Source organism: Macaca mulatta, chromosome 1 (assembly GCF_049350105.2).
Source record: "Macaca mulatta isolate MMU2019108-1 chromosome 1, T2T-MMU8v2.0, whole genome shotgun sequence".
Taxonomy (NCBI): domain Eukaryota; kingdom Metazoa; phylum Chordata; class Mammalia; order Primates; family Cercopithecidae; genus Macaca; species Macaca mulatta.
In genome coordinates, this window is record NC_133406.1 from 163,646,196 (window position 1) to 163,673,769 (window position 27,574).

At 39.9% G+C, this 27,574-nt stretch overlaps 1 protein-coding gene across 1 annotated transcript in view; it reads right to left on the reverse strand.

Annotated features, from left to right (window-relative positions):
* Window positions 1–26,272, reverse strand: part of ST6GALNAC5 (ST6 N-acetylgalactosaminide alpha-2,6-sialyltransferase 5) — a 188,207-nt gene extending 161,935 nt beyond the window's left edge. The window contains exons 1-2 of the mRNA XM_001102189.5: window positions 26,062–26,272; window positions 24,994–25,245 (exon numbers count right to left, since the gene is read on the reverse strand). Coding sequence (XP_001102189.1) covers window positions 24,994–25,245; window positions 26,062–26,076 — 267 coding nt within the window. The 5' untranslated portion in view covers window positions 26,077–26,272. The remainder of the gene's footprint in view (window positions 1–24,993; window positions 25,246–26,061) is intronic.
* Between the last annotated feature and the right edge of the window lie 1,302 nt (window positions 26,273–27,574).

Genomic DNA, 27,574 nt, shown 5'->3' on the forward strand with positions numbered 1-27,574 from the left:
ATACCTGATAGGATGGCTAAAATTTAAAAAGACAGATGATAACGTGTTGGCAAAGTATCTTCACGTGGTCTTTGTGTCCTATTGTCCTCTTCTTACTGGCAGGACTGTAAAATGGTACAGCCTTTTGGAAAACCATTTGACTGTTCCATAAAAGGTTAAGACTCAGGTTACCATATGATACAGCAATTCTACTCCTAGGTATATACCCCGGAAAGGTGAAAACATGTGTCCCCTAGTCAAACTTGTACTTCCACAAATAGAGGATTGCTTAAGGGAAAGTTTTATTGTTAAAAATATACATGATGAATTATTACTACATTGAAAAATTTATATTTAATGATATGATAATTGAGGTTTTCATTTGGAAAGACTTGATATTATTTGCTGCCAACCTCTCAATATAATCATTCACTTTCTCACTTGAGAATATCTTATGCGCAAATCGATAAATGTAGTGTAATCTCATTTATGTAAAAACATATATGGAAAAAAATCTTAAATTCTAACATGTTTATAATGGCTATGCTATCTCTAGTTTAAAAAATTCCTAAAATTTTTTATTTTATTTTTCGATTTTTCTGCACTTCTAAATCAACCATATTAACCACTTAATTTACAAATAGTATTTTAAAATTTGTCATTGATACAAGCACTCACATTATAGAACACCAAGAAAAGCTGGTATTTAAACATTCAAAATGTTTCTTAAATCTGTTTTTATTAAGCAAGTTAACAGTTAAGTAAGGGAAATCCATAGAGCTCAAAAAAAAAAAAAAAAAAAAAAAAGAAAAAGAAAAAAACCTGAAGTAAAAATCTAGCATAATGAATGAGCATTGCAGACAGTGGCTGCTCTAAGTGTAACTGCTGATCCTTTAACCTAGAGTTTTGCATTTCAACAGCCATGTGGAGGGACAAGAGGCACAGTCTTGAGCCTAAGCAATGAGGGAAGACCTGAAAAACCATGACCCTAAGGAATGAGTAAACTAGAAAAAGAAAATCCAGCCAGCACAGGGAAAGTAAAAGAAAATGTGTCTGTTTTGTCCTTGGCTCTGGGTGAAGAATAAAAAAAATTCTCTGCTTCATAAAAGTTTAGAATTCACAAAAATGATATAGATTTGTGATTTGCATTCATACCATTGGCATGTGTGCACAAGGTCTGGGCTTATTTTAGTAAAGCTTTAGTTCTAGTTAGTAGAGCTTCTAGGGGCTTGGCAAAAGCAAATGCAATCTTTCTTTGAAGGAGTGCATTTTCAATATAGAATATGAAGAATTCTCAAAGATATAGTCCAGATGAACATAGAGTGATGATAAACATACACATCTGCATGAACACAAACAACACACGTAAAAAATATGTTCCTTTGAACGAAATCAGCACAAAAACTAAAAACATACTTATACTTACAAAGGTTTAAGTTATTAATGTCATCAGATACATAAATAAAATGTATATAAAGAAGAAGATACTATGACAAAGACCAGGAAGATTAGGAAAAAATCTAGAAAGAGTAAATAAAATTATTAAAATAAAATACTAAGGAAAAAATACTTGATGGATGAATTAAATAGCAAATTAGATACAGCTGAATAGAGAATTAGCAAACTGAGAGAAAGATCAGAAGAAACTGTCCAGAATTCATCATAGTGAGACAAATAAATAAAACATTATGAAGAGAATAGATTAAAGGGAGACAATGTACTTACTTAAAGAGACAACAGTTTAGAATACCTAAAAAGTAATGACATTCACCTGATGGCAAACAACTCAATATTAACAATGATTGGGAGAAAACACGGGAATTAGGTTTTCTTAATGCTGAACAAGAAAATAACTGATGTGGACAAAATAAAGATATTTTCAAAGAAAGTAAAACAGTATTTACCATCAACAGAACTTCATCAATGGACCTTTTAAAAATTATATTTCAGGAGGAAGAATGATGGAGATCTAAGTAGAAAGAAGGAATGATGGTAATCATGGGTAATATTCAGGTAAATCTGTACCAATATTGACTATCTGAAACAACCACCACAATAATGCTAATATCCAGTTTGTAAGGCTTAATAGAAGAGGACTAAAATGCTGCGATACAATGGAATGTAAGATTGGAGTTGACTAGAGTTAAAATGCTAAGGTCCTTGAATTATCTGGAAAGATGACAAAGATATTAATTAATTCACTTATAGGTAGAATCTAAAAAGGTTGAACTCATACAACTAGAGAGTAGAATGATGGTTACCAGAGGGGTGGGGATGCACCTGGGAAGATGTTAGTTAAGGGATACAAAATTTCAGTTAGACAGGAGGAATAAATTCAAGAGACTTATTGTACATCACAGTGACTATAGTTAGTAACAATATATTGTATTTTGAAAACTGCTAACAGAGTAGATTTTAAGTGTTCTCACCACAAAAAAAGATAAGTATGTGAGGCAATACATATGCTAATTACCTTGATTCAGCCATTTCACAGTGTATACATATACCAAAACATCATGCTGTACACAATAAATATACATAATTTTTATTTGCCAATTAAAAATAAATTTAAAATTAAATTAATTCATTTAAGACTTTGGTAGTATGCACGTTAAAATTTTAAGAATGCCGTTGAAAGAATAGAAATCAAGTATTTAATTTTTAAACTAGTACAGGCTAAAAATGGAATAAGAGAAGGGGAAAAAATGGTCCAGGGGATAAGGAGAGTTAAAAAAAAAAAACCCAAAGCACAGAATGAATAAAATGCAAAGCCAGTGTTTAAATAATAGGGGAAAAAAATTCCAATATATCAATAACTTACAATGAAAATTACAATAAATGTAAATAAACTAAACATGACCCTTAAAAGGCAATGATTATAATTTTAAATCAAAAATCAATTCCAGCTATATAGTATTCATATAGGACATACACAGTATTACTCTTAATATCAGATGAGAGAAACCCCTGATCTAGGTTCTATGCTTCAGAGTCTTAAAGCTCAAGAGATGGATCTTGGACCAACAGCAACAGCATCACTCAGGCACCTGTTAGAAATGCTGACTGTCAGGCCCCATCCCAGATCTAAAGATTCAGATTCTGCATTTTAAGAAGCTTCTCCAGGTGATGCATATGTAGCATTAATGTTTGAGAAGCACTGCTTTAAATGGCACATCATATCACAGATTATAATACACAAATTATATTAAAGACCACATTGACACCTTTCTCATTCTGTCACAGCATGATCTATAATCCTAAACATCCATGGTTGTGTCTAATACCATTCACATTCCAGAAAATGTACTTCTCCACATTTCCTTGCCCTAAATCCTTGAAGCAAATGGTCACTGTGTTCAAATGCCATAAAGATTTGTAGGTTGTACTGCAGTTAAGAAGGAGCTAGTCACTGCTTCACAGTGTATATGGTGGGAGGGGAAATAGAACAAGAAGAATTTGAGATTATGATAAAAGAGAACCTATGAAAAAAAATCTCAGGAGGAAAAAAGCCAAAAAAATAAAATAGACAAGCAGTCTACTGACATTTTTAAAAACTAGAAATAATGAAAGTGGGTAAATCTCTGTCAAGCATTCATCATAAAAAATTTTCAAACAACACATTTTATATTTAATGAAGATTTAATTACTAGCCAAAATAATAAAAGTGAGCAAGAGAATTATTCTGATCTAATTTGTAACTGGAATCGGTCAGATGAGACCTTTGTAATTTAAAAATCTTTCCTAAATGAAGATATAATTACTGAATAAAGCAATTAGGATGTTTGTGGGCCTCTATTTGTATTGTTGCCTCAGGCTCTGCAAATATTATGAGCAGACTTGGACATACATGAAATATAAGTACACAGAAAGACTGAAAATTGTAGGATGGAAAAAGACATAAAAGGCAAACACTGACCAAAGGAAATTTTAATGGCTATTTTAATTTCAGCAAAACAAAAACAAAACAGACTTAGACTTCTGAACACATAACATGCTCACATTTAGCTATGAAAAAGAATGTAATACCAAAAACTGGCAGAAATAAACCAAAATTCTATCATTACTTACACCAAAGTGGTAGGAGTATGGGAACATTTCCCTTCTCCTATTTTTTCTATATTTTTCAAAAATATACATAATTTTTAAACAAATAAATACAATTAGGGCAACTAATAGCTTCTTCTCTCCCTTTTAAAAAATTTCTATTTTAGTTTTGTGTGTGGAGGTGGGAACAGCTGGAAGTAGGACAGCCTCCATGGATATGACAGTTGGAGACTCAAGTGCTACCATGTGGCTGAGAAGGAAGAAAAAAAGAGGGGGTTACTTCAAAAAATGAACGGGAACACCAGTGTTCATCGTAGCATTATTTTTAATAGGCAAAAGGTGACAACAACCTTAGTGTCCATCATCTAACGACTGGAAAAACAAAGTACAGTATATCCATACAATGGAATATTATTCAGTGTTAAAGAGGAACGAAGTTCTGATACATGCTATGACACAGATGAACCTTAAAACATTATGCTAAATAAAATTAGACACAAGATGACAAATATTGAATGATTCCACTTACAGGACATATCTAGAATAGCCAAATTCATAGAAACAGAAAGTAGAATTGAGGTTACCAGGGACTGGTAGAAGGGGAAAATAAGGAGTTATTACTTAATATTACAGAGTCTCTGTTTGGGCTGATGACAAATTTAGGAAACTTCCAGTGATTGTTCAATCTAGAGGCTAAAGGAGAGCTCAGGCAGCAAAATAAAATAATTGATTTTATAAAGAGCTTGTTGGCAAGGAGCACTGGTCTTCTTAGACTCACCCTTTTACTTGAAAGCCATCAACCAAGACATAGAAAATACATCCCCTGCCAGCTGGCCATCACAGGAGAGGCAGGCTCCAGTGTCTCTAATGATGGAATTATTCTACCCATGGACTGGAAGAATAGCTAGAGTTCTGAGATTACACCAAAATTAAGATATAATACCACATATTTGAAAAATCTAAGCAATAAAGAGGAGCTCAGAGATCTTATCAAGTACAAAAAAAGGAATCAAGAAGATGGTCATAGAATTCAGTAAGTTGGGTTAAAATAAGATAAAGAAAATTTTTTATAAAACTGGAAGATGAGAAAGAAATACAAAAGAGGTTGTTAAGAAAAATGTGATAATTATAGCTATTTGTGCTGTACAATTTCTTTTTAGGAAAGACAGTATGTCGAAGTAAACTTTTACTATATGTGGTCAGGGAATTAGATCTGCACCATTTATGGAGAGGAAATTGAATCACGGAGCAAAAGCCGGGAAAATAAAGGCAAATGTGAGGCTGCATATGTACAAAGGACTGCCCCACTGCCCATGAAGATGGCGATCATCTCTAACAGTGTCCTGGAAGCCTGTGTGAGGTTATCGCGGGCCATACCATCCAAGTAGCTACTGATCGACTGAAAGGGATTTAGAGAAAAGTGGCAAGAAGGATTAAGGGACTATTGGGAATGATTTACAAAACTTGAAAATTGCCTGAACACATTCTGTGCCTGAGCATACAGGTAGGGGATGAAAGAGATGGAAGCATGCCACAACTGAAAAGTGCTAAGGGTTGTAAACAGCAGGGAAAGAAAGGGGTTTTTAAGCTACTAGAGGGATGAATATATCTTCTGGGTTAGTAAATGGATAATTTAGTGTAAGCATCAAGACTATTTCCTAATTATTCCAACTCTAATTGAAATAGATTTTGGTTTCAAACTATTAAACAAGATAACTCTTTATAACTGGGATCTAACAGCAAAGCCATCCTTCCTTTAAACCACTGATCATGCTATATTTAAACCACTGATCACGCTAAATATTAATTTAGCACTGCTAAATTAATATACACATAGACCCCACATATCCAACATAGATGCATAAAAAACTAGAAGGAATATATTTAAATGTCATATATACACATGTCGATTGTATGAAAATACATTAATGTATCAACAGTAATTACAATTTGTTGGTAGATTTATGAATAATTGTTAACTTTCCTCTTTTTGTTTTTCCTTTTGTCATTTTGAGAAGACAATGAGTATACATTCATTTAAAATTGGGAAGGGAGCAAAATTTCTTTTTCAAAACTAGCATCCTGGATTTCTTCTTCCTTATTTCTTTTCGACATGCTATACTGGGGATGAGGCAGAGGAAACTCTTCCCAGAGAGAACCATTCCATACTCTTATATATGGTCTACAGGCATAGTTTGCTACACTGCTGAGTTTTCATATTGATAGGTTGGCACAAAACCCTGGAAGAGATATAAAGTAAGGTCTGGGTGCCATTCCATCCTTTAAACCTTCCAAAGGTTGGGATACCAACAGCATGCTCTGTGGGGGCACTAAGAATGGTCTTTTACTTGTCAGACCAGTCCATATTGTGATGTATAACTCCTTGGAGGACCTGATCTTGCTCATCATAGAGGGACACTATAGTGCTTATGCCAGAAAAAAGCCTAGTTGCTACTCTTCCCTAGCTGTCGTAAGTCCTAGTCAGAAGAACTTGTTTTTGACTAAGTGATTCTTTTGCCCATTGATGTTCTTGTATCAAACAGCACATCAAAATCATGTTCAAATGTAACATCTCTTTTTTAAAATTATTATTATTATACTTTAAGTTCTAGGGTACATGTGCACTACGTGCAGGTTAGTTACATATGTATACATGTGCCATGTTGGTGTGCTGCACCCATTAACTCGTCATTTACATTAGATATATCTCCTAATGCTATCCCTCCCCCACCCTCCCCACAATAGGACCCGGTGTGTGATGTTCCCCTTCCTGTGTCCAAGTGATCTCATTGTTCAGTTCCCACCTATGAGTGAGAATGTGCGGTGTTTGGTTTTCTGTTCTTGAGATAGTTTGCTGAGAATGATGATTTCCAGCTGCACCCATGTCCCTACAAAGGACACAAACTCATCCTTTTTTATGGCTGCATAGTATTCCATGGTGTATATGTGCTACATTTTCTAAATCCAGTCTGTCACTGATGGACATTTGGGTTGATTCCAAGTCTTTGCTATTGTGAATAGTGCCGCAATAAACATACATGTGCATGTCTTTGTAGCCGCATGATTTATAATCCTTTGGGTATATACCCAGTAATGGGATGGCTGGGTCAAATGGTATTTCTAGTTCTAGATCCTTGAGGAATTGCCACACTGTTTTTCACAACGGTTGAACTAGTTTACAGTCCCACCAAAAGTGTAAAAGTGTTCCTATTTCTCCACATCCTCTCCAGCACCTGTTGTTTCCTGATTTTTTTAAAGATTGCCATTCTAACTGGTGTGAGATGGTATCTCATTGTGGTTTTGATTTGCATTTCTCTGATGGCGAGTGATGATGAGCATTTTTTCATGTGTCTGTTGGCTGTATGAATGTCTTCTTTTGAGAAGTGTCTGTTCATATCCTTTGCCCACTCTTTGATGGGGTTGTTTGTTTTTTTCTTGTAAATTTGATTGAGTTCTTTATAGGTTCTCGATATTAGCCCTTTATCAGATGAGTAGATTTCAAAAATTTTCTCCCATTCTGTAGGTTGCCTGTTCACTCTGATGGTAGTTTCTTTTGCTGTGCAGAAGCTCTTTAGTTTAATTAGATCTCATTTGTCAATTTTGCCTTTTGTTGCCGTTGCTTTTGGTGTTTTAGACATGAAGTCCTTGCCCATGCCTATGTCCTGAATGGTATTACCTAGGTTTTTTTCTAGGGTTTTTATGGTTTTAGGTCTAACATTTAAGTCTCTAATCCATCTTGAATTAATTTTCGTATAAGGAGTAAGGTAAGGATCCAGTTTCAGCTTTCTACTTATGGCTAGCCAATTTTCCCAGGACCATTTATTAAATAGGGATTCCTTTCCCCATTTCTTGTTTCTCTCAGGTTTGTCAAAGATCAGATGGCTGTAGATGTGTGGTATTATTTCTGAGGGCTCTGTTCTGTTACATTGGTCTATATCTCTGTGGAGTCCTTTGTAGACATTGAAAAGCCCATGACAAGCCACCCTTTCTTGCCTTTCTGGAACCCAATCAACATTTCATGTCTGTGTAGCCAGAAAGAGACACTCTCAAATACTGGGAAGAAGGAAACTGGTGTCATTTCTCACTCTAGTACTTATTCTTGATTCTGGTTCTAATTATAATATCTTTACCTGCTGTGGTTTCATTGGGGGTCTTCCAAAATTCAGATGCTGTTAATCTGATAATATTAAGAGGAGGGGCCTTTAAGAGGTGATTAGCCCATGAGGGCTCCTTTCCTTGTGAATGAGATTGGATGTCTTTACAAAGGCTTGAAGGAGGGAGTTCGTTCTCTCTTGCCCTTCTGAGTTCAGCCATATGACGATGCAGCGTTCCTTTCTTCTGGAGGATGCAGCCCTCACCAGACAGCAAATGCCGGCACCTTTATCTTGAACTTCCATCCTCCAGAACTGTGAGAAATAAACTTCTTTGTAAATTTGTAAATTTCTTTGTAAATTACACAGCCTGTGGTACTGTGTTATTGCAACACAAGATGAACTAAGATAAGCTTTCACCGCTGCAGGCTCATTCAGTTGGGTTACCCTGTTCTCCATGACATCTTTGTCTTTTATTTCTGAACTTTTGGATTAAAAGCCCATCACATTTCAACCTGAGCCCCAAATCGTACACAGTTTCTACTGAGAGTAATGAGCATAATTCTTCCAGGGATCAGTGTTGGTGGGAGCTTCAGTCAGTGTGGCTGGGATTTGGTAGTGGGGAATACATACAAGTTCCTACAGTGCTCTTTCCCTTTTCTGTGTTCTGGAATACAAGTGGCACGTTATCACTTCCTGCGCTCTGATTGTTCAAATCTCGTACAAGCGGAATAAAAATGAAATAAACCAGCTTTATGATTTTCAGTACAGAGCAGAGACAGATACCACTTCAGGTAAAGAGAGACAACTTGGCTACATCCCTGACAGCAGCCTGGTAGATGCGAGACATTGCCATATAACTCCAAATATATGCCCCATAAAACTGGAGTTCATTCAGATGTATACATTTGTGTTCCCAATCAAATGCTTTTGAATGAATTAGGAACCAGGCTCCTCTTGACAAATTTTACATTACTTTATGGCCAATTTCCTTCTGATGCAAGTGAAATGGAAACTTTACTTTCCTTAGAAGTTGTTAACAAACTTAAGTGATTTGAAAGAATGATAACTGCTCTGTCTATAGCTATGTAGGAAATGAAAGGAGAGAAAACCATTCTCTACCCTATACTTCCAACAGATCTATACCTGGTAAAATTTACTATGTAACAATCTCTCTGACAAGATTATTCTAGAATAAAGTATGCCCCCTTTCCCTGTGGCACTTTTACATACTAAAGTCTCTGCCAGCACACTTACTCTACACCCCACTGGCTGGCTTTCCTGCAGGTGGAGAGTTTAATTCTTGTTGCCACCAGTATGCATTATGGAGTCTTGACAAACAGCTTGCTTCAGCCCTCACCATAATACTACTGTTTTGCTCAAGTCAGTATGTGGTATTCAGATGCACAGCAAGGTTCAAAATTAGACAAAGCTGAAGTGCCATCTGGGATCATCCTCAGCTCTCTTTACCAGCTATTGTGAGGCAATCTTGAACCACAAACCTTCTGCTGGTGGAGGAGCTGCATTCAGACTGTCTGCACAGACACAGGAGGGTGGCCAATCACAGAAACTTAGCAGGTAGAAACCTGAGGTCTCTTCATCATCCTCTGGCTGTGCCACTTACTCAAACCACAGCAACAGTCTGCTAATTGGTCCCTCTTCCTACAACCTATGGCTACGTTAACCCATGCCACACGGAAGCCAGGGTGATCCACTGGCACACATATCTGATGGAGTTACTCCTCTAAGTTACCTTTTAAAGACTTCCTCAATGCTTTCAGGATAAAATTCAATCTCCACAGCATATAACACTTCTCCAAATCTGCACTGAAATTTTATGTGTGTTTCTGCCTCTCCCAACAGATGTAAGTTTCATGGAGTTGGGGATCACATCTTTTTTCACTGTTCATTGCTTCCTGGGTCCTGAACACAATGCTAGGCATGTGGTAGAAACACAATATTATTTAATAAATGAGGGAATGAATGAATATAATTTAACTTCCTCTTCTATAAACTGGATCAAGCCTAGAAGTTATGACTTTTGAAAAAGCTCACAACAAATAAACAGCCTGGGCCTGCCTGCCTCTCATGGTACTATACTGTTTTCAAATATGGGCATCATTGCATCTCCACATCTGGTCAACTGTTCTGGAAAGGTCAGGAGATGCTGCTCTGTATTCAAAGGGGAAACAGAAATTAAAGATGTATATGTCAGATACCTGAAGCCCTTCTGCCCTTACTTATCGTTTCTGTCCATTCCTATAATTAAGAGTCTATTATCCAGACTTGGTGAAATCTCTTCATACTACATATAATTAAAATAGAACTTTGCCTACCCAACATCCAACAAATATTTATTTAGCTTTCATATGTCTGAGATACCGTTTTCAATTCTGTGGATACCGAGATAAATAAGTTATGTTCTTAGCCTCAGAAAGGTAAAACCTAGTCAGGGAGACATGCATGTGGAAAATAATTGCAACATTGTGTGATTAGAAGCATGTGTAAGATACAGAGAATATTTTAGTACTTACCAAGGTGTAGTAATTATAACATTTATTTACTCCACTGATTTTCCTGTGGGCAGGGACCATGTCCTTTATCTTGTTTCCTCCCTTGTGCCTGCCACATGGTAGGTTCTCAGCCAATATGTGATTGACTGACTGATGTGTAGCTGACATAAGAGAATGTTGGGTCTACTCTGCAGAGATGTTGTATCTGGGAAAACTTTAGAAAGGAGGTGCTGAAGCAAAAGCAGATAAGAACAAAACAGTAAGGTATGTTCCCTGGGTTCATGGTGCCTAGGCTGAGGGCAGCGGTGGGGGTAGGGTTGGAGAATTAGGCCAGCAAGATCCTGTTGGGCCTTGCAAGCCTTCCTGAGGGTCTGAACTTGATTCTGTAGGCAATGGGAAGCCATAAGAAACATGCAAGGAACATGAAAAGATCTGTAAGTTGGAAATGCAGTCATGCTTGCAGTTCAGTCAGTGGAGATGGCTCATATGTGCAATCAATTTCCAGAATATGCTTTCTTATTAAAAAAGTATTTGACACTGCATTTCAGTCTGCCAGAGAATACTCAGAATCTGTGCAGTTTCCCAGGAACTCTACAGACACTTCCTTAGTCAGTAAGAGTGAATATACTAAAAAAGTTTCCTTTTCATAGCTATAGCAATGATCAAGGTTAATTTTCCCTATGATAGGTAAAATGGTTTCTTATTTGCCTAAAGTAATTCCAGCCTAGAGTAAGTATTACATCTCAGAATTTAGGGGGAGTCAATGATATTTGCAGAATGGTAGTTCTTCAAACACTTGGTTAACTAAGTCTCCACTGTGGAGAAGATAATTCAGCTAAATGAGTGCTCTGGTCAGAAAATTTTGTGCAAATAATTAAACATGACACTCCTTTTGGCTTGGTTTATGTTTTAAAGGCAAAAATCTACTCTGATTTGAAAATTGTTTCAATTAATTAGTACCATGCATTATATGCGGTCTCTGAAACAACCATTGCAAAGTTGGTGGTTGGTGAAAGACTCTTTTTAACTATCCAGAGGCATATTCTCATATTCATTTCAGAATAATAAGGTGTTTAAAAATTTATTACTTTTCAATAACTGGGTAGGCCCAGGCTCCTAATTTTAATAAATTCTGTCCAAATAATGTTGAGTCACTCCTTAGAAGATGTTGGCACTGAATTTCCCTTATGGTAATGATGTTCACATCAGAGATCGACATTTTACCCCAGCTCTGCCACTAACGCACGACCTTGGGCAAATCACACAACCACTCTGGAATTCCTTTTGATAATTCTTAAGTTTTCCTTCTAGCTCTGAAATTCTGAGTATGTTTTAAGAGATCTGATTAGTACAAGAAGGTAGAAATGAATTAGTTAAGACCTACAAATTGTGGCAGGAGGAATTGATATTTATGACGTGCAGCTATTCCTTTTCAGTAACTCCAAATGGTTAGAAACTCTTGAGGTAGGCTTATTTTAGAAGAAATACAAAATCTTTATGTAGATATACTCATTCATTCAACAAGTATTTATAGAAGACTCATTATACACCAGGCATTATGTTAAAGGCTGGGAATACAATGACAGAAAAAGAGAGAAAAAAATGCCTGGTCTCCAAGAGCTGGCTGTCTAGTAGGGAAGGCGGACAATTTTAGACAAGAAATAACAATAAAGTGGAATAAGTATTATCATGGGATCTCAACTATGAAGACAAAACATACAGCTCAGATCAAACCTGGGCTATAAGTCAGGGAAGGTTTCACTGCAGATGGGCTGTCTACGCTGAGAATATGCATTCCTGTGATTTTTATTTGGAAAGACATATTGAATAGAGCATGCAATAAAAATATTTATTTGTCCCAGGCCCGGACTAAGTGTTTAAGACTCAGAGCTTATGGAGAAGAATTTTAACACATCTCATAAATGCACATACCTCTCCGAGTTTTACCAATCATTTGATCATAAATTCACTGACTCCCATGAGAGTTCTTCCATTGGATCAAGTTCTGGGGTATGGATGACAATATTATTTAAGAGATAATCACTCCTTGTCATTCTATACTTAAGGCCCTACACAGCTGTCCAAAGAGTATATAATAGGTGAATAAGAGGTTTTAAGGAATGACTTGTTGATTAATGATATGCTTTAATTTTTCAAAGTCCTTTCACATATTTAATCTTCCATAATCCTAGTATTTGCAAAGCAGAAATTATACTATACTGACACTTCACCCTAGAGGTTATGGAAATTCTCATTTGTAACAGGTATCATGTTTCTAAGACAGACCTGATTGCAAATACTCTGTCTTGTGGGGCCAACACAATTATATCCACATTCACCATAGCATGAGTGTGATGGTTAATGCTGAGTGTCAACTTGATTGGATTGAGGGATACAAAGTGTTAATCCTGGGTATGTGTGTGTCAAAAGGGATTAACATTTGAGTCAGTGGGCTGGAGAAAGCAGATTCACCCTAAATCTTATGGGCACAATCTAATCAGCTTCAAGCGAAGCTGGCGAGACTGGCCTAGCCTCTCAGCCTACATCTTTCTCCCATGCTGGATGCTTCCTGCCCTTGAACACTGGACTCCAAGTTCATTTTTGAGACTCAGACTGGCTCTTTTTGTTCCTCAAGCTTGCGGACAGCCTATTGTGGAAACCTGTGATTGTGTAAGTTAATACTTAATAAACTCCCCTATATATATGTATATCCTATTAGTTCTGTCTCTCTACAGAATGCTGACTCATACAGATTTTGTTAGCAGGAGTGGTTCTAGAGGAAAAGAATATTAAGGATGGAGTTCTTTTGTTGGTTTTGGGGTTTCTGAAGTTGGCTGCTTAATATGATTAGACCCTAAAATGCCAAGGACTCTACTTCTAATACTATGGAGAACACTGATAGTCCTTGGTGTAAACTGTTTAGAGAGTTATGCAAAATAAATGCATTTGACACTCCTGATTCACCGCTCGTGAGAGGCAAGGAGTTTAGTGACTCTATATGTAATAATTTTGATCATATGTGGAGAACCAAGAAACATAATGAAGCTGGTTGGTTGTTCCTAAGTTCAGTTGACAAAGTGATGAAAGAAAATGATGAACTCAGGGATTCTGTTTCCTGGCTTCAGAAGCAGATACTGCGCCTCAAATCTGATAAGACTGCCCTGAGTGAAAGTCTTATCTCCTGTAGAGAAAGAGCTGAAATTGTGGAAAACAGACACAAGTTCTTATTATGCAAGTGGCTGACTTGCAACAAAAGGTATGTGCACAGCCTCACCAGGTGTCTACTGTTAGAGGCATTGATTGGAAAAGAATGGGACCCTGCAACTTGGAATGGGGACATGTGGAAGACCCCAGTGAAGCTGGGGACACTGAGTTTGTAAACTCTGATGAACCTTTACTTGCCAGAAGGAACAGCTTCCCAATCCGCAGTAGTGGCAACATCCCCTCCCAGACCCATGCTGCCATCAGCCTTTCCACTTCTGTCTGAGGAGATAAACCCTGTACTGCTTGAGGCAACAGTGATGGCCTCCCCTGAGGCAGCTGCCAGGCCAAATAGTGTTGATTCTCCTCAGGAGCCACCCCCAACACCCCTGTTTGCTTCTAGACCTATAACTAGACTAAAGTCCCAGTGGGCCTCTAGAGATGAGGTTGAGAGTGTGACCCAATAGGAGGTGTGCTACACTTGAAAAGAACTGTTCGAATTCTCTAATTTATATAAACAGCAATCTGGAGAATAGGCATGGGAATGCATATTAAGGGTATGGGACTATGGTGGAAGGAACATAGAGTTGGATCAGGCTGAATTTATTGATTTGGGCCCACTCTGCTTTTAATACTGCAGCTCCGGGAGTTAAAAAAGGTTCTAATAGTTTATTTGCTTGGTTAGCTGAAATAGGGATTAAAAGATGACTCACTGTGAGTGAGCTGGAAATGTCTGATCTCCCCTGATTTAATGGAGAGGAAGGGACCCAAAGGTTTAGGGAGACTGGGATGGTGGAGTGGATTTGTCACTTTAGACCCATCTGGGGGGGTCCAGAAGATATACCCTTGAACAATGCCTTGTGAAATAGATTTATGAGGGCAGCACCCGCATTTTTGAAGAGTCCTATAATTGGTCTTTTCTGTATGTCAGATCTAACAGTGGGAACCAAGTCAGTCAACTATAAAATTTAAATATAGTGGGAATAATTGGATCTTGAGGGCCAAGTGGCGGCACTCAACCATCAAAGGCAATGTGGGCATAGCTACCGTAATGGACAGCAGAGGCAAAGCAACAATCAGAATAGCCCGATTCATGTAGAGCTCTGGCATTTGCTAATTAATCAAAGTGTTCCTAGAAGTGAAATTTATAAGAAGCCTACTGCATTTCTACTTAATTTATACAAGCAGAAAATTTCAAAGTCAAATGGACAAAAGACTAATTTGAATTGTAAAAACAAAGAATCATCACCCTTTAATCAATTTCCAAACTTGAGCCAGTTTACAGACCCAGAACCTCTTGAATGAAGGGGAGCTTGGATCCCCTTGAGGAAGGACCCTACTACATTACCGACAATTTAGGCAGTGACTCTTTTTCCCATCCTTCCCCTAGAAGATCTCCAGCCTTTTACCAGGGTACCTGTGCACTGGGGAAAGGGAAATGATCAGACATTTCGGGAACTACTGGACACTGGCTCTGAGCTGATGTTGATTCTAGGGTACCCAAAATGTCATTGAGGTCCTCCCATTAAAGTAGGGGCTTATGGAGGTCAGGTAATTAATGGAGTTTTGCTCAGGTCTGACTTACAGTGAGTCCGGTGGGTCCCCAGACTCATCCTGTAGTCATTTCCCCAGTTCCAGAATGCATAATTGGCATAGACATACTTAGTAACTGGCAGAACCCCTACATTGGCTTCCTGACTGGTAGGGTGAGGGCCATTATGGTGGGAAAGACCAAATGGAAGCCATTAGAGATGGCTCCACCTAGAAATACAGTGAATCAAAAACAATATTGCATCCCTGTAGGGATTGCAAAGATTAGTGCCGCCATCAAGGACTTGAAAGATGCAGGGTGGTGAGTCCTACCACATCCCTGTTCGACTCTCCCACCTGGCCTGTGCAGAAGACAGACGGATCTTGGAGAATGACAGTGGATTATCATAAACTTAACCAAGTGGCAACTCCAACTGCAGCTGCTGTACCAGATGTGGTGTCACTACTTGAGCAAATGAACATATCTCCTGGTACCGGGTATGTAGCCATTGATTCGGCAAATCCATTCCCGTCCATAAGGCCCACCAGAAGCAATTTGCCTTCAGCTGGCAAGGCCAGCAATATACCTTTACTGTCCTGCCTTCGGGGTATATCAACTCTCTAGCTTTGTGTCGTAATCTTATTCAGAGAGACCTTGATCACTTTTCGTTTCTACAAGATATCACACTGGTCCATTACATTGATGACATCATGCTGATTGGATCCAGTGAGCAAGAATTAGCAAACACACTAGACTTATCGGTGAGACATTTGCGTGCCAGAAGATGGGAAATAAATTCAACTAAAATTCAAGGAACTTCTACCTCAGTAAAATTTCTAGGGGTCCAGTGGTGTGGGGCCTGTCGAGATATTCCCTCTAAGGTGAAGGATAAGTTGCTGCATTTGGCCCCTCCTACAACCAAGAAAGAGGCGCAACAGCTACTGGGCCCATTTAGATTTTGGAGGCAACATATTCCTCACTGGGGTGTGTTACTCTGGCCCATTTATCAAGTGACCCAAAAGGCTGCCAGTTTTTAGTGGGGTCCAGAACAGGAGAAGGCTCTGCAACAGGCTCAGGCTGCTGTGCAAGCTGCTCTGCCACTTGGGCCATATGACCCAGCAGATTCAATGGTGCTTGAGGTGTCAGTGGCAGATAGGGATGCTGTTTGGAGCCTTTGGTGAATCACCGCAGAGGCCTCTAAGATTTTAGAGGAAGGCCCTGCCATCTTCTGCGGATAACTACTCTCCTTTTGTTGTTACTGGGCTTTGGTAGAAACTGAACATTTGGCTATGGGTCATCAAGTCACCATGCAAACTGAATTGCCCATCATGAACTGAGTGCTTTCTGGCCCATTCAGCCAAAAAGCGGGTTGTGCACAGCAACATTCCATCATCAAATGGAAGTGGTATATATGTGATCGGGCTTGAGCAGGTCCTGAAGGCACAAGTTAGTTACATGAGGAAGTGGCTCAAATGCCCATGGTCTCCACTCTTACCACCCTGCCTTCTCCCTCAGCCTCCATGGATGGCCTCATGGGGAGTTCCCCATGATCAGTTGACAGAGAAGAGAAGACTAAGGCCTGGTTCACAGATGGTTCTGCATGGTATGCAGGCACCACCTGAAAGTAGACAGCTGTAGCACTACAGCCCTTTCTAGGACATCCTTGAAGGACAGCAGTGAAGGGAAATCTTCCCAGTGGGCAGAACTTCTAGCAGTACATCTGGTTGTGCACTTTGCATGGAAGGAGAAATGACCAGATGTATGATTATATACTGATTCATGGGCTGTAGCCAATGGTTTGGCTGGATGGTCAGGGACTTGGAAGAAGCATGATTGGAAAATTGGTGACAAAGAAATTTAAGGAAGAGGTATGTGGATGGAATTTTTTGAGGGGTCAAAAAATGTGAAGATATTTGTATCCCATGTCAGTGTTCACATGGAGTGACTTCAGCAGAGGAGGATTTAAATAATGACCTATTCTGTGGGCACCACTCAGCTTCTTTCCCCAGCCACCCGTATCATTGCCCAATTGGCCCATGAACAAAGTGGCCATGGTGGCAGAGATGAAGGTTAACCATGGGCTCAGCAACATGGACTTCCACTCACCAAGGCTGACATGGCTATTGCCACTGCTGAGTGCCCAACTTGACAGCAGCGGAGACCAACATTGAGCCCTCGATATGGCACCATTCCCTGGGGTGATCAGCCAGCTACCTGGTGTCAGGTTGATTATATTGGACCTCTCCCATCATGGAAAAGGCAGATGTTTGTCCTAACTGGAATAGACACTTACTCTGGATATGGTTTTGCCTATCCTGCACACAATGCTTCTGCCAAGACTATCATCCATGGACTCACTGAACGCCTTATCCATCATCATGGTATTCCACACAGCATTGCCTCTCACCAAGGCACTCACTTTTTGGCTAAAGAAGTGTGGCAGTCGGCTCACGCTTGTGGAATTCACTGGTCTTACCATGTTCCCTATCATCCTGAAGCAGCTGGATTTATAGAATGGTGAACTGGCCTTTCGAAGTCACAATTACAATGCCAACTAGGTGACAATACTTTGCAGGGCTGGGGCAAAGTTCTCCAGAAGGCCATGGTGGCAGGGATGTATGCTCTGCGTCAGTGTCCCATATATGGTACTGTTTCTCCCATAGCCAGGATTCACGGGTCTAGGAATCAAGGGGTGGAAGTGGAAGCGGAACAACTCACCATCACCCCTAGTGATCCACTAGCAAAATTTTTGCTTCCTGTTCCTGCAACATTATGTTCTGCTGTCCTAGAGGTCTTAGCTACAAAAACAGGAACGCTGCCACCTGGAGACACAATGATTCCATTAAACTGAAGTTAAGATTGCCACCTGGACACCTTGGGCTGCTCCTACCTTTAAGTCAACAGGCCAAGAAGGGAGTTACACTGTTGGCTAGGGTGACTGATCCAGACTATCAAGATGAAATCAGTCCACTACTCCACAACAGAGGTAAGGAAGAGTATGCATGGAATACAGGAGATCCATTAGGGTGTCCATTAGGATATTATCATGCTTTGTGACTAAAGTCAATGGGAAACTACAACTGCCCAATCCAGGTAGGACTACAAATGACCCTTCAGGAATGAAGGTTTGGGTCACTCCACCAGGAAAAAAACCGTGACCTGCTGAGGTGCTTGCTGAAGGCAAAGGGAATAGAGAATGGGTAGTAGAAGAAGGTAGTAATCATTACTAGCTACTTGAGCAGCTGCAGAAATGAGGACTGTAACTGTCATGAGTATTCCCTCCTTCTTCTGTTAAAAACAGTTTGTGCATGTATACACTTGTACTAAGAAAAGATCTTCATTTTATTTCCTTTTCCTTTATCATGTGACATAAGATGTATTGACCACATATCAGCAGTTAAGTATTAACTTTATGTAATAGTATTTGGGTTGGTGGTTGGTGTGTTTCCAGTTGTATGAAGGATAGTTATATTATATTAGGCATTATTATGACCTCACTATTGTCTTTATTTGAAGATTGTGTATGATCTCAGGAGATGTGTATGGGTTCAAGTTGACAAGGGGTGGACTTGTGATGGTTAATACTAAGCGTCAACTTGATTGGATTGAGGGATACAAAGTATTAATCCTGTGTGTCTGCATGATGTTGCCAAAAGGGATTAACATTTGAGTCAGTGGGCTGGGGAAGGCAGAGCCACCCTTAATCTGGTGGGCATCATCTAATCAGCTTCCAGGGACTATAAAGCAGACAGAAAAACGTGAAAAGGCGAGGTGGGCCTAGCCTCCCAGCCTACATCTTTCTCCCATGCTGGACACTTCCTGCCCTTGAAAATTGGACTCCAAGTTCTTCAGTTTTGAGACTCAGACTGACTCTCCTTGCTCCTCAAGCTTACAGACAGCCTATTGTGGGAAGGTGTGATCGTGTAAGTTAATACTTAATAAACTCCCAGGGGTGTGTGTGTGTGTGTGTGTGTGTATACATATCCTATTAGCTCTGTCTCCTTAAAGAACCCTGACTAATCGAATCAGTTATGAGATTTAGCTTGGTTAAGGTGGTCGCCATATGTTACAGAGACATTTAAGAAGGTTTAACTTCATGAGTGCAGAAGACCCTATGTCATGCCAAAGGAAAATCATAAAGAGACAATATTTTGAATTTAAAATCAATCCACTTTGAAGTTGCTTTGATATCCAATTTGTTCACTTATTATTCATTGGATATCCTGCACACATGCATGAACAGATATGAGGCTAATAAGGTGTGGAATACTAGTTTGAAAGCTTTGCAAACTTCTAAGGTAATAATATAATTTAACTTGTTTTATAGATGGAGAAAGATCACAGAAATTATCTTCTTTTTAGAGTCAGTGCCTTGAATTATTGCTTCCTGATTTCAAATTATTATTCATTGCTTGCCTTATTATTGAACTTTTCTTGCTTCTTTGTCTTTTCTCTGCAACTATTAGATCAAAGGTTCTTTGAGGGTAGGGACTGTGTTCTTCCTCAAGAATGCCCAATTTTGAAACTATTAGGCCTTCAACAAGTATTTACCAAAGGCTATGATTAGTTCAAAAACCTAGAAATGAATTAGTGCAGAGCTACACATTGTGATGATTAAAAACATTTCAAACAATGTTTCTCAAAGTTTAATGTGTGCAATATTTAAAAAGGAAGCTTGTTAAACATGGATACCTAAATCTCATTCCCAAAGATTCTTTTGTCTTTCCTCTTAAATCATTACCTCCTCTGCCTTCCTGTTATTAGAATTACTTTTGTGGGCAGAACAAATTTAGGAAAAATGAGACACACTAGGGTCTTGAGACTGCACTGATGATTCTTGTAGAGAAAAAATTTGACATAGGTAAGTAGGTCTGTTCTTCTCTCCTCCACCTTCACTTCCTTCTTTCTTTCCATACATACTTACTGTGCACCCATTAAACTTTAGATATTGATCTAGGTCCTGGAGTTAAACTGTTCAACAAGATGTAAAAAGACACTGCTGTCACAGCACTTAGATTCCAGTTGGGGGAAGGGCAGAAAATAGACAAGTAAACTTTAAGATTATTTCAGATATTGTTAAGTGTTATAAGGAAAATAAAACAGGCGAGTATGACAGAGAATGACTGTTGAAGAGGGGGCTAGTTAAAGAATGTGGTTCACAAGAAGATGACATGTGACCTGATGACTGAATGACCAGAAGAAATCAACCATGCAAAAGACTTGGGGAAGAGCTTTCCAGGAAGCAAGAAGAGCATGTGCAAAGGTCCTGAGGCAGAATGAATGTTCACAGATCAGCAGGAAAGTCAGCATACCTGGAATTTAACAGTGAGCCAGGTCAAACTCATCTGCCATTTACAGGAGAATAGTGGTATCTTGAAATTATCCCGTGGGAAGCTGGAAAAATTATCCTGGCTGTCACATATTTAAGGAAGGTTAAGTATTTTAATAAATGTTATAAAAAAAATTATCCTGTTAAAAGCAACTACATTATTGCAACTCCTCACCTGTGAAATAGTGTTCTTTTTCTGATTTTGGGGGTTTGATGCTTTGTGGTAACAGGGTTTCATTATCATTGGCAAATTACATTTTATAATACCTGAACATTGAAAATTAGCTCACTTTGAATTTCCTTGAGATTCAAATGATTTAGCATTCATTTCAGTCATTCATTCACAACTCAAATGTCATAATATATGGTCAAATACATTATGTAAACTTGTATTTGAGAATTTATACACTTTTCTAAAGGAGGAATACTCATTCCATAATTTCAAAATAAGTTAGATGGCATTTATCCAAATTCTGGTTTTGGATTATTATTTTTCAATTTTTGCACTGACTTGTCTTACCACTCCAACTGGATAGTTACCAGTTAATAGTAATAGTACTATTACAACTAAGCAATTTTGATTTGTCTGAATAACTGAGTGCCTAAAAAAGGAAAGAACCAAGGACAAGTATGTTATTGGTATGTGTAAAATCCATCCCTGGGGGATACTTCTGAAGCAAAGAGATAGCTGCTCAGCTCTAGACCCCCTTGATCACTGCCCTTTCATAAGCCATTTCAGTAAAGGGTAGCCTGGGTGATAGTGGGCCTTCTGTGATAAGAGCCTATCCTCTAGAAATGGGAATTAGCTCACAGTTTCATTTTACAGGGTCCACCAGATGGCAAATGACCTCATCTACCCAAACGAGATCCGGACTGGAAACTGAACTGCATTCCAAGTTCCCTTCCACTCTGCTATAAGACTTGGAGCTTTCCTCTAAGGATTTCTTGATTTAGTGTGTGTGTGTGTGTGTGTGTGTGTGTGTGTGTGAGCTTGGTTATACATTAGGCTGCAGTTCTAAATACAGAAGTTTCCCAAAGCCATGAAAATTGGCTTCTTCAGTTGTACCTAAGCAATCTTGTTATCATTGGCTTCCAAAAATCGGGACCAAGAGAGTAATGTTAGAATACAGGTATAGTACCTGAAGAGACAGACATGTAACACGAGGGAAATGAGTTGGTGGAACATTTGTGGGAAGAGGTCTGGGGAGAGGGATTGGGAAAGAAGAGAAAGACTCTAACAGAAAATGCCTTCATTATGACAAGAAACTCCATGTAGCCTTCATTTAGTGATACTGAAATTACAACTGCAGCTCACATAGTTTGTGAAAGAGGAAGTAGAGAATATGACCATGAAAAGTGATATTTTAAGCCTCAACACATGCTGCTCATCACTGACTTGACTTGCAGCATATCTTTCAACAAAAGCACATAGTGATTTAATCTCAACAGTAATTCAGTCTGCAGCCATATGAGACAAGACCATCATTGCAGACAGGCTGTAATTTGTGAAATTCAGGTGCTGGGGATTAGGACCACCTGTTGAATTTAATCCTGGAACTGTTAATGTTAACCACATCATGTAACTGAGCATAAACACTACATATTTATCAGTCTTTGGGGCCTCCAGCTATAGAGGTATGAACATTTTCCTAAATAATATCTGTAACTCTCTCCAGACTCTGTAAATCAATGGCAGATAAAAAAGGCTGTTGAAATTCTGATTCAATATGCAGCAGCATATGGCTTGGTGGTCATCACATCCAGCATATTCCATCATTTTTCTGAGGCCTGATGTGAGGGTAAAAGAAAAATAAGCAATCTGAGTATCATCTGGCAATATAATAAGAATATAAAAGCTTTCATTTCTTACTCTGTCCTGTGCTAATTGGAAAAAAAATTCCTAGCAATATTCTAACAAATGTCTTCCACCTTTGCCTTTGCAAGACTATAGAAAGATCTCAAATAAATCTAATTAAACAGCAACTTTTGGAGAGAATATAAACAACATTTTACATATGCACCTTCATATGACCATCCGTAAGGGAACTCTGCCCAATTTCCTGTCAGCTAAATAGTAGCAGTAAAGAGAATCAGTTAATGCATTCTGAGAAGTTTATATTTAGTTCAGTGGGACAATTGGGATAATGTCTAAACAGAAGACATACACTTTAAGATATGCCTTTGTTCCTTTGCTTGTGGTGACGTGAACTCCCTCAAAACATTTGGGTATAGAATTTTGTGAGATGTTGGTGTTCCATGAAATAATTTCATTGATATTCATATTTATCTCCAAAGACCTTCTTCTACTAGGAATTCCAATGACTGTCACACAATATTTATCATTCATATAGCACTTCACAATTCGTAAAACCCTTTTACTGCATATCATTTCAATTTCCCATGTAGAGTATCAACATCCCCCCCCCACTAAATAGAAAAGGACGGTTCTTTGTTTCAGTAAAATAAGGCTCTGATAAACAAAAATTGAAATCAAATATATTTGTGTCAATAAACATTGTTTTGAACATAAACCTTAGGGTATTATACTTTGCATTAAGCTATCAATATTGTTAGCTGGTGTCTGTCCAGCAGAATAACACAAGAAGAAAAGTATGAGAAATCTCTTCCCAAAAGCTGATCAAAACTTTCAGCAAATTTACCTTTTGATGCTGCCATTAATCAAAGCTTCTCAAGTGTTAGATAGTAATTTCCACCAAACAATAGCCATGGAAATCCATGAGCTCAGTATATCCATCATACACCAGTTACACATAAACACCACAGCCATCCACAGTCAGAAGCTAATGTCTAAACTTTCCTAGAACTCCAGCCCTTATTGGTTGCTTCCACATGCAGATACAAAGCATATAATAAGTCAACAACTAAGAGAGGAAACGAAAGCCGTAACTGTAAAATTGATAGCCATCTACTTTTGGATTTTAAGTCTACTAACACCCCCAACCTCTACTCCTGCCATAAAAATAAGTAAATAAATAAATAAATAATCGCTTCCTGATGAAATTGATTCCTCCTTTTTTACTTCCCTGAATTCTTCCCATTGCAAAATTCCACTTTTTCAAAGCAGCTTTCCTTGATCTTTCCAGGGAAGTCATCGTTCTCATTTTTGCACCTCTACAGTACTGTTCATCTCTAGCATTTATTATACATTTTTATCTATCGGTTTATCTCTCTACACACATTTCATAGTATATTGTTTGTCCTCAGGTATTTAAAGATCTGTAAGACTGGGTCCTGCCTTAAATTCTTTTATACCTTTCAAATCCTTAGCATTATGCATTAAACAAGTGTGTGGCAATATTTTGAATGCCACTTTTAAAAACTTTGGCTTTTTCACATGGTTAGAGCGACCTTTTCACACAAAAGGAGTATCTACTATATATTACTTCGGTTCACAACCATAAAATTTAGTAAAATAAAAAGAATAATTGGGAGATTTCAAGAAATCCTCTAGCTTTATAAAGCTGAGTGGAATTGTGTATTAATAAAAACATATGAGCAACTTCAAATAATGAGGGATACATTTAAACTGTATTAAAATATCTTCAGAATCAGCCAACTTGATTAGGATTCTCCCAGAGGCTTCACACACTGAAACCAGATATTTATTATTCCAGGGAAAAGAGGCTCAATTTTAAAAGATTCATCGTATTAATTATTAGCCACGCCATCCAGCAGCTTCCCGGAAGGCAGAGGAAGACAGGCTCACAACGATGAGTTTCAAACCAATGGAAGCTGAGTTTGTGCCTCAAGTCTTCCATGCGTGCCTGGGCACCGCTCCCCAGGGCTGAGAGAATTCAGCCCAAAGCAATGCGCTGGAGAGATTAGAGGGGAACGTTGGATCCTGAGCAGTGGCCGCGGGCTGGCTGCGCTCACCCTCCGGTTCCGGGTCAGAGGAACGCTCAGGCTGGTACCCGCGCCATCCCCAGTTTTCTCCCACCAGGGAGCGACTCGGCAGCCAAACCCGAGGCTTCAGGAACCGGACCTCCATCCACAGCTGCAATTCTGGGGATCAGGGAGTTCTAGTTCCAGGGCCGATTTCTGATGGGAAATTAGACTTTGGGGTCCACTCACCTCACCCCTATTTTCTACAAAACTTTGTGTCTTTCTCTAAATAAGAATTCATACCAAGTTGGAACTAGCCCACCCTACCCCAGAAGGTCCACTCCCCTCCAGCCTGCGAACGGCACCTACTCACAGCGCCTCCCAGCCCCGGGAAAGGGGAAAGGCTCAGGTGTGTGGGATCCCCAGGGTGAGTGGCCAGCGGGCTGGCGGGCATGCTGTCACCTTGTGGTCCGCCACGCCGAGGTATCCGTCCAGTGGCCGCGGTCCCGCGGGGACCCCGGGGCGCGGCTGGGGGCTGCTCTCCGCCGCCGGCAGCGAGCTGCCCGTGGCCGACGCCTGCTGCTGCTGTTGCTGCTGCTGTTGCTGCTGCTGCTGCTGCGGGGGCCGCTCCTTCTGGCCGCCGAGGTTGCTGTACACGAGCAACAAGCTGGTGCACATGGTGGTGAGCGCTAAACACACTGCTAGACCATGGCGCTGCGGGCGGGCGGGAGAGAGGAGAGGAGAGGGGCTGAGTGCAGACAACGGAGGAGCGCGCCCAGCGGGGACACCTGCGCGGTGGTCACACTAGTGGGGGAGATTTGGCGCGGGGTACGGCCTGGGCCCCAGCCCCGCCGCACGCAACTGGGACAGAAAGCACCGTACCCTTGCGTACCGCAAGGGATGCTCCGGGCGCGTCGCTGCTTTCGGCCGCCGCCGCCCAGATCTCTCGGTAGAGGGCAGGTGGTGTACGGCCCCAGGCTAAGGGAGGGAGCGCGCCGGGGCCGAGGGCAGGGGTGGGTTTGCACTTTGGGGAAGGGTCCGTCTGCCTCAGCCACCCCAGCCAAGCTGCTGGAATCTTGAGTCCTTAACACCTCTCCTTTCCTGGGGCCCTGGGGCTCTCCCTTGGCAATCCTTGCAAGTTTGAAATCCAAGAAAACGAAGAAAGTCTGCAAAGGTCCCTCCTCCCCGTCCCTCTTAGTTTTTGGCAGGCTGTTGCTTTTGGGTACCCCCATCCCTGGAGCAATCTGCCCACTCCTCCATCCCACCTGCAGCTCTCTGCCACCCCCTCGGACCTCTCGCCGGAGATCTAGGAGGCGAGGCAACCCGGGTTCCCATCCTGGCTCTGGGATTCCGAGCCAGGCAGAGCTGGAGAATCGGGAGGGAACGCGGAGCGGGTAGAAAGTTGTCCCTTTGTAACAGGCGACCTCGCGGCCCAGGGTTAGGCGTCCCGGAGTCTCCCCGGTGCGTCCAGCGGACCCTGAGCCCGGGGATCCCCTTCTTTGCCCAGTGGAGTTGCCACAACTGACTCACCATCAGGGTCTTCATTTTGGGCACCTCTTTTGTGCAGAATCCTCAGGCTCGCGTGTCCGGGGTCACTTTTTCCTGGAGGGTTTCCATGATGGGTGATGGGGCTGAGGCGGCTCTGATTTTTGCCCAGCAGCCGGCCGCGGCAGATCGCGCGCGGGAGCCGCGGGACCCAGGAAGCGCCGCTGTTGCAGAGATTAGAGACAGAATTAAAACTGAACCGGACCCTCGTAGTCTCTCAGTGATCTACACAACTGCCGCCTGCCGCCGCCTGCTGGGTCCTAAAGACCTCTGCATCCTCCTCCCCGCCCCCAAATAACAATCTTAAATTTTCAGTAGTGAAATTTCTGGACAGAGAGAGTTAACCGAGCCAGTGTACCCACTTCTTGGTCCGCGGGCTTATTTATCTTTAAAGAAGTCATCAAGTAATAAAGGAGAACCTGATTGGATTCTGAACGTGATAGCCATTTGAAAATTTGCAAACTAAATTTTCTGTTTTGCGATGTTGATAAAAACAAGTCAGTCTCCCAGATGTCAACAACTCTATCGCGTTTGCATTTATGTTCGTAGCATAGAGAAATCTATAATGAAATTATTTTTCTTAAAAAATTATTTATTATTCCGTTTTTCAATTGCTCGCTTTATAATTTTCTCTTCCCTCTTATTTTTACTTTATCAGATCCAGTTATTCTCATGGAATCTTTAGCTCACAATATTTCGTCTCAAGTATTTCATTTATTATTTTCATTAAATATTGCAATTTATATTTCTGCCTGACTTTTGAGGTTCCTAGTGTTCATCTAAATGATCTTAAAGTGTTAAAAACATTCAGCATGTCACAGCTACATGATTAACTTGACCTGTAGATTCTTCCTAATTTGGATGAAGAATTTCTGTCTGCTAGAGATAAAACTGCGTATGGCTTATTTCCTAATCCTAAGGTCTTTGGTGCTTTCCGTTGGTCTACTGTACTGACGGCACATAATTTCACATTCAGGACTTCAATTAAAATTAAAAGAACATAATTATTGTCTTATGTTGGGAAATTCACATCAATAGCTTGTTTTAAGGATGCTCTCTCCTGTGCATTGAATTACAAATGGCATTTGTTAAACGTCTAATTTACCTAAAAACGTATTTCTTGTGAAATTGCTCAGTGAAAATAGTTGTCTTAATGTATTACTTAACACCTCACCTGTAGCAGTGTAATGTTAAAGATTACATTAAGATGGAAATGATCAGCAGGCCTACTGAACCATGGGCATAATAAGAGCTTTCTCAAGGCCAAAAAAGGCATTACAATCCATTTTTAATCTTCCCTAATCTATTGCTGGACTGATGATACAACAGGAACTATTTTTATCTTATGAGGCATCCTTCCATACTTAGTATTAAGAAAGTTAAAATTATTGGTGCAATAATGAATATCAGAGCAACGTGTTTGGGAGAGGGCAAGAAAGCACATAATTTAGCCTTTCAAGGAAAAGCAAAATAGGAAGCACTGTCCAACATTGCCAGC